The 8,081-nt window shown below is 43.2% G+C and overlaps 1 protein-coding gene across 1 annotated transcript; it reads right to left on the bottom strand.

The window, feature by feature from the left end:
• Nucleotides 1-1,838: 1,838 nt before the first annotated feature.
• On the bottom strand, nucleotides 1,839-7,830 carry LOC147887647 (uncharacterized). The gene is made up of 2 exons (XM_087393629.1): nucleotides 5,321-7,830; nucleotides 1,839-2,819 (listed from the first exon to the last, which is right to left on the bottom strand). The coding sequence occupies exons 1-2, from the start codon at nucleotides 7,619-7,621 to the stop codon at nucleotides 2,346-2,348; spliced, it is 2,775 nt and encodes a 924-aa protein (XP_087249755.1). The 5' UTR covers nucleotides 7,622-7,830; the 3' UTR covers nucleotides 1,839-2,345.
• Between the last annotated feature and the right edge of the window lie 251 nt (nucleotides 7,831-8,081).

Below are 8,081 nucleotides of genomic sequence, written 5' to 3'. Positions count from 1 at the left end.
GCTACGTACAACTCATCAACTCAAAAAAAATACATCGCATGAAGTCGGCACAATTGTACTTTGTGATTCAACAAGAATTATTGAGCATCAGCTCATAACATGTATGAAAGGTCTGTCACAATGTGATGAATTAACACTAGAGTATGCATTATTCCCATTCCTCTATCCTTTCGGATATGGTGCTCATGATGGCAAGACGTTCTTCAACATATATTTAAAAATGAGAATATCAACATTGTTCTCCGTTTTCACTCTTTACAAACCATACTTGTTATTGATGTACCAAATACGTTAATCTATTTTAATAGCAAACTCTACTCAAACTATAGTATTATAAAGAGATATTAACCAACAAAGACAACAAGATCCAAGAATATCTGAACAAGAGATAATTAGACGTATTCTTAAGTTTCAGATACCAAGTTCTATTCCTGGATCTCCTTCATGGCACTGTAGAAACTTAAAAGATCTAATGGCAATGGTTGACACATGGGGCCTTCCCAATATATTCCTTACACTTACTGCAAATGAGGTATCAACCACAAGATGGTGTGAAATTGATCAAATAGAAACCATTGCTAAACAATTCAATAAAAACTTCACATGGAGAGATTGTCCAGTTGAATGCACAGTGCTCTTCCATGTTAGACTGCAACAATTCTTAGCAAGATATATTATGTGTGATAAAGGACTACTAGGTAGAGTCAGCATTCACATCATAAGCTATGAGGTACAAAACCGAGGATCTATGCATGCACACATGATGCTATGGATAGATGAACAAGACATAGATATCGTATCAAACCAAATAGATGCACATATCCCTTACATGAATGATTTTAATAACTGGCCAGAGAATTCAATTCAAAGAAAGCTTAAATATATGGCAATGAGAAAACAAATCCATACATGTAGGCTAATATGCAATCTATTTGACTCAAGCACAAACCATAAATGCAAATACAGATTTCCATATCCTATACATTTAGAGACTAAATCTACTCTAGATCTTCTAACACAAAGATGGATCTACTTCTGTCCATCCTAGAACATCGTAATGTCGTTCCATACCATGCAGGAATATTACTCTTGTGGTAAGCACATATGAATATTCAAAAAATAACCAACACAAGCCTATCATATTATCTTCTAAAATATGCTATGAAAACCAAACCCATGGGACACATGAACTTGAATCATGGTGATGCAACACTTCTAGGACTAGATAATCTAGATCCAATTAAATTAAAAATGATATATGCATACATTGTTTCAAAGCCAACATTTCTAACAGAGGTAGCATTGTCATGCTTACAAATATCTGCCATTCAAAGAAGCGAATCTGTGCATTTCATTGACTCCTCTCCCCCATCTATGTGCCCAAAATATCTTCGTGAAAATTGTGTTTCTATAATGCATCCTATAGATACATATTGCAGTCATCCAAGTGTTATGGAGAACTTAACCTACACAAATTGCAAGTTTACATAAATCTATGTTATAAATTCACTTTATAAATTAAGTCAAAATGAAAAATATTATTTAAAATTTTCTAGGAAATAGCACTAAATTCATTTATACATATTCTAGCTCAATAGAGCTACCTGCCCGAATCTAGTTACTCTTTATCATTAAAAATATGTCCTCAAACTTATTCTAGCATTCCTAGTTTCATCCCTCTCATCATTACCTTAAGAAAATTATTGCCCTATCCAAATGAATTTTATTGCTTAGAAGTTGGAGTTTGTAGATTTCATATATATTAAAAGATATTGCTGTGTCCTTGCAATCAATGAATAATTTCGGCAGCAAAAGATACGTACGCAAAGATGCTCTCATAATTCTCTACCTGTATTGGACAATATATACATGTTTCAAAATGAGTATGTCAAGAATCAAGATAGTCTGTACCGAAATAAACTTCTTTTGCCTTCGTTTTTTTATTGGAGAAAGATTGTGACGAATATTGGTAAAATGGGCGAACTGCTGTACGGTTTGTCATCACCACCTTGATGCGTCTCTCTTCGTTGGAGATTGACTCAGTTTTTAGTAGCGACGAGATTGGGTTGAAGTCTGAAGAGGATGCACCACGTGGGAGAACGTGCGATGGCGGAAGGAGTGTTGCACACGATGGGATGACTCTTTATTTGTCAGAAATCAATGTTTGTATGTAACAAGGGACGGTGAGGAGGTACGGGATTGCGCAATGCTTAGCGTATAGAGCACGAAGGAGGGGAGAAGGTGGTAGGCCCAAGGCTGTGGAAGAGATCCTGAGGGGCAGACCAGGCGGTGGGCGACGGCGGAAATCGAAAAATTCAGGGGGGGCAGGAGGGGGGGAATGGGGATCATAGATGTGAGTAAACGGACCTAGATCGAAGGCGGAGTTTGGTCATGGCGTCTTCGACGAGGTCGATCATGGGGACGGAGTGGGGCGTGATGCCGACAGCGCCGGAGAAGGTAGCGTAATTTTCGAGTTCAGAGACGGAGTCGGCGACGCGACGGAGGAGGTAACGGAAGTTGTGGGCACGGAAGGCAGGGAGGAAGGGGGAGGAAGAGGGGTGGGCGAGGGCGATGGAGAGCTCGAGGCAGAAGCGACGGATACGGGGGAGTTGAGTGGAGGGGGAGGGGTAGCGATCGAGGACGCTGGCGATGCGAGAGACGAGGGCGTGTTGGGTGAGGGGGGTGGTGGTGGTGTCGTCGTCGGGGGAAGTGAAGATGTCTTCGAGTTCTTGTGGAGTGAGCTCCTCTACCGTTTTGGCCGCCAATCCTAGCGCCGCCTCCTGCGCCCTCCCCGTCCTCTCCATCACCACCTTCAACACCTGCACACATACATACATACATACATACATACGTATTCATACCTCATTTGGAAAATCTTAACTCTCTCTCTCTCCCCACCATGATGGCTTCTAGAGACTATCGAATGCTTGCAGCACCCAACCCCCCCCTAGCTATTTCAACCAATATCAAAATTGCATAACAAGCGAGAGCATTGCCTTTACTATGGGTTGGAGCGGGAGGGAGGTAGAGAAGGAGTGCCTTTACTACTCGGGAGGGAGGGGGGAGGGGGAAGAAAATGGAAAGGGGGAGAGAGAGAGAGTGTGTGTGCACAACATATTATGACAAAAATGCAACTCTCCTTCCCTCCCCACAGAGCATCTACGAGGGGCACACTGCCTGTGCCTATGTTGACAAAAAAAACAAGAGTCTTCCTAAGGGACACAAACATAGTAAACACACAAACCGCCTAAGTTGCCTTTGCTATTTCAACTCTTTTCATCGTCAAGTCGCAAAGTCAAATCTTGGAGGGTGGGGCTTAGTGTCCAAGCTTTGTGGTTGGGTGCGTGTGTGTGCTGTGCATGACTTAATCACAACTATGGACCTTATGCCTACCAATCCAAGGCCATTATGCCTCTCGATGGGACCAACAAGTGAGTGAGTATGGGGTGGGTGTGTCATTATTAGAAAAAAGGACAAGAGTATACAAGTGCATGTGGACACTACCTCCTAGTATAGTGGTAAAAACAAGCACTTTTGGATGTAAAAGAGAAACCACACAATTTTTGTGAAGTGTTGGGCTATTAAAAGCTAATTTTTGAAAGATAATCTCCATAATATTATTGGCAATTTGACACACAACTCAAAAATTACACTCGGAAATACACAAAAGAGTCCCAATTCTCATTATTACACTACATCTACTTGGAGGCAGTACTAATAAAACAATCGTCCCAATGTTTCAAAATTTATATATAAACATATCCAAACAAAAAATAGCTCTCTTTGTCCAACCTATTAAAAGTCTTAAAAGAAAAAGTCTCTTGCACACTCTCTCTCTTACTCTTCACTCGTTGCCCCTCCTTACCTTTCACCTTGTCAATGTATTGGAAAGGAAGTCCAATACTTTTAAATGACTATTTTGTGAGGGTGACTCCATGCCTTCCCTTTCTTTACTTCCTACAAGGGTGTTGTTCTATGCTCTACCACATCAATTATTGGTTATCAAAATGTGACTATTGTATGAGGGAGACTCCATGCTTTCCCTTCCCTCATTACCACGAGGAGGCCGTTGTTGCAAGCTCTACCACATTAATTCTTTATCATCAAAAGTGATGCATCATCTTTGTTTTGTTTTTTTTTAATAAATAAATAAAATGCCAGATATATTAGAGGGTTGGTCATGCCTTAAAAAAAAAGACCAGTTACAAAAGAAAAGTGATGCATCATCTTGACAGAAAGGGAACAAGATGGGTTGCTATTAAAAAATCCACAAATTAAAGTGTTACATGAGTGATAGAGATTTGAGGCTAGCTCATTTGACAATAACTACATCTTTTCTTGACATACATCTACTCCCACAAGGTTCAAATGCAAGATTCATTAATTGACTCGTGAACAAACGTGAGCATTATGAAAAACCATTTTGAAAAAAAATACAAAAACCCCCTAGTTGGGAAATATGAATCTTAGCTCGATAAATGGAATTCAAAACCCTTTTAAGACAAAATACCATTAACTTCAAATTATGGAGAGATTCATCTAAAGCACTACTTAATATTCTAAGATGGCCACAAACCCATACATAAGAAATGCTTAAAGACAATTTATATTTCAAGAAAGAAGTTCACAAGTGAAAAAACATATAAACTTTTGATACTTTCTTTGCAAGTGGGAAGAAGGGCCTCCCAAAAACGTATAAACTTGATACTCTCTTTTGAACTGGGAAGGGCCTCCCTAATATCTATTCAAAAAAGAGAAGCAAATGCACTTCCCTTGTTCATGGATAAGAAGAAAATGCTCACAATGAGAAAGGGGAGGGACGTAAGGACCTAGGTCAACCTCAAATGGCGACCTACAATAGCAGGGAGCCATTTGATGGAAAGCTCATGTTACAAAATAAGTCTTGGACAGTAGTTGTTAAGCAAAGTGTAGGTTTTTAAATAGGCCAAAGCAACTTGTTGCACTGAATGTGTGAGATTGAGTGACTTTCATGGGAATGGATACTAGTTTTGTGTGTGGTATGGGAATTGAAACCTTGAGATTAAGGCAACATAAATCCCATACTCCCAACAGCTTGAATCAAAATTGCAATGCACTGAAAGGGAAAATATCCAATATAATTGATAAAGCTTTGAATATTGATTGTGCTATGAGGCAAGGTGAACAAACATCTAGTTGTGGTGGGAAAAAGAGATTGATATTCATGCTCGAGGTAAGGGAAAACCTCATAATGGATTGGAGTGACAAGTGAAGAATGAAGAAGAAGAAGAAGAAGAAGATGCAAGAGAAGGGAAGAAGATGAGTGAGTGTGGTTACTGACCTCAGGAGTGCTGGCTGCAATTCTGGCCTTGCAAGTGTTGTGGTGTTGATTCTTGATGTAGGCACAGAAGCTCCTAAGCAAGGTGGTGGCAACATCCCCAAGCTCCCAGTTGCCCACAAGCCCAATCAAGGCTCCCACAAGATCCTCTCCTCCGTCTTCCTCCTCAACCTCCTCTTCTGCTTCCTCCTCCACAACCCTTCCTCCCCCCTTAACCTTCAACCTTAGCATTCTCACACAATTTTGCTCGTTCTTCAATGCTAATAAAGTTAAGACCTGTCCTGCTTTCATTGCGAGCTTCACCTGCTTCCTGTCCCCGTCCACCCTCTCTTTCAGAAAGAGCGCCGTTAGATTTCTCATCACTCCCCCAGTCCTCCCTATCATGTCCCTCACCTCGTCGTCCATCGCCAAGCTCGATAAAATCTCAGCTGCTAGCTCTTGTAGCATCATGTGCATCTCCCCATACTCCAAAATGTTTCTCAGATTCGGGATCGTATACACCACCTTGGATATATCCTGCCTCAGCATCTTCCCCGAAAACCCAGTCGCTCCCGCCAGTAGATTCAGTAGCTCCAGTGCTTTCTTCACTAGGACTATCCTGTGCTCCGGCTCCTCCGCATTTCGTAGCATTTCGTGGGTTGTGTCCGTGAAGCTGATCACCGTCGACAATAGTCCTCGCGTCGTGCCGATCTTGGCGCAGTTGAGTGGATCTTTGGCTAAATTCTTGAGAATGCGCAAACCCACGATGTGTGTTGCTATATTCTGAGCCGCGATCGGTGCCGAACCTCCTTGTTGGATGTATACTCGCGAGTCTAGACCCCTGTCGTTGATGCTCGACGAGCCTTCGTGCGCGAGCATGCTGAAAATTCCCTCGATGGAGCCAGGAATCGCTGCCATTCGAATGCTGTTGCGATTGTACTTCACTAGCTTGGTCAACAGTTGCGCTGCTGTTGTTCTGATCTCCTGCTCCTCCAAATTTTTCCAAGTGACCATGTCCAACAGCCGCTCCACAGTCCCTTGCCTCACGCCAACAGTCCTCAGTGTGTCCTCCGCGAATTCTGGTTTGCTAGAAAATGTCAACAGAACACGCAGCCCGCCCAATTGCTCAGTGGCGATATCGGATTGCAGCCATGTCAAACTGTAATCTACCAGGTCCATTTTCACACCCTCGAAGATACTCTCCTTCAGGCTCTTGGCATACACATCATAGAAGAAGCGTCGCGTCGTGCCGATATCCTCCTTAGATAACCCACATCTTCGGTTCACCTGGACGAGCAACTTTTTCACTGATGTTTCATATTGCCAATAAGTTCTCTCAAAGAGAAACACCAGAGCCTCGAAGGCTGTGAGGCCGTAGAACACAAATAGGGCAGAAGTGTGATTACTTTGTGTATCTGTTTCACTGGCCTTGGTGAAATCGTGCTTGCTCAGACGGTAAATAGACAGACCTATGCTCAACATTGCGGATATCAGCTGCATCCAGTCAAGAATTTTACTTATGTGTTTGGCTCTAAAGATCCAGCGCATGAAGGGCACCAGAGGCACGCGGGAGCTGGACCAGGTCCTTCTGAGCCTGGTAGGTTGAATATTTATCCCGGAATCAAGATCGACGCCATCGGAAGTGTGAAGTTGCTCCAAAACCTTCGAACCCCCACCTACTGGGCTCACTAACGTAGAGAGCGCTCTGCGTACAACGCGGGTGCTTTTGAAAATGGCATCTGAACCTATTTGGTAGGCTCGAGAGATGGTGCTCGCTGTACCTGTATCCATATGCTGCCACTCCAGCTCGTGACTTCGGCTAAAGATCCTGGCTCCCTCGGTGACCAATATGACGGTCACAAACCAGAAATCTATTTCTTTCAGCGTGATTGCGTATCCACCCAGAATAACCACGGTAGCCCAGATGAATCCCAGAGTGCCGACATTACTCGCAATCTTCTCCAGCACGGCCAATCTCAGGGCGAACAACGTCAGATCCTTCTCCGGAGCAGCCGTCCTCTCCAATTCTAGCTCCTCTCTCCTGCTCCGGCGTTTAGCTTCCTTCGACGCAGGGGACTTCTGTCCGAAGGGAGTGGAATTAGGTTCGGCAGAGCGATAGCTGCCCATGTCGAAGCTTCGTGTGCCTCCCACATCTGGGGCGAATGGAGATCTGTAGCGGATGCTGCCGCTGTCGGAACTGGCGCTTGAGGGGTCGATCTTAAGAATTTCTACAATTCTGTCTCCTTCATTCCTCTCACCTGAAAACTCTACGTTAACCTTCATGTTCCTACCATGAGAGGAACCAGCAGTTCTGGAAGGACGCATAGCAGAACGAGCTAGAAGACAAGAGAAGGAAGACAATGATCGTCTACAATACGCCTCACCAGAGCACGAAATAGTCACGCAAAAACTCGTGACGAGAGCGTCATGAATTCACGTAGTAGTTAGGAGGAAATCTCACGGGCAGATTGCAGAGGGAGGAAAGGAGGAGGAAGTTGGACCACAATTGCAGCTGGCAGCACGACGAATCTATAAAAGAGGAGCTGGAGCCTGGCAGCAGATAAGCATGTGCGCGAGAAGACAGGACAGGCTACAGCGCCGTGGATTGTAAGCCAAGACAAGAGTCAATACTCATGTTTTTGATCTCAAACCTTTATCACAACAAAATCATTTCCAAGACGATGAATTTCAAATCATTTTGATTTCAATCTTTATCTCTGTTCCTCCATGGACATTTCTTCAATTTTTCTCACACTTTAAATGGCATCATCATTTCCACGCAGTT

Source organism: Dipteris shenzhenensis, chromosome 22 (genome assembly GCF_047967505.1).
Source record: "Dipteris shenzhenensis isolate YYH24624 ecotype China chromosome 22, Dip_SZ_1.0, whole genome shotgun sequence".
Classification (NCBI taxonomy): Eukaryota; Viridiplantae; Streptophyta; class Polypodiopsida; order Gleicheniales; family Dipteridaceae; genus Dipteris; species Dipteris shenzhenensis.
The sequence above is the reverse complement of the archived record's forward strand: the minus strand, read 5'-3'. Positions and strand labels throughout refer to the sequence as shown.

Coding starts and splice junctions, on each gene's coding strand:
- LOC147887647 (XM_087393629.1), bottom strand. CDS start 7,621: ATGCGTCCTTCCAGAACTGCTGGTTCCTCTCATGGTAGGAACATGAAG. Junction 2,820..5,320: donor TTGCAGCCAGCACTCCTGAG/GTCAGTAACCAC, acceptor GTATGTGTGCAG/GTGTTGAAGGTGGTGATGGA.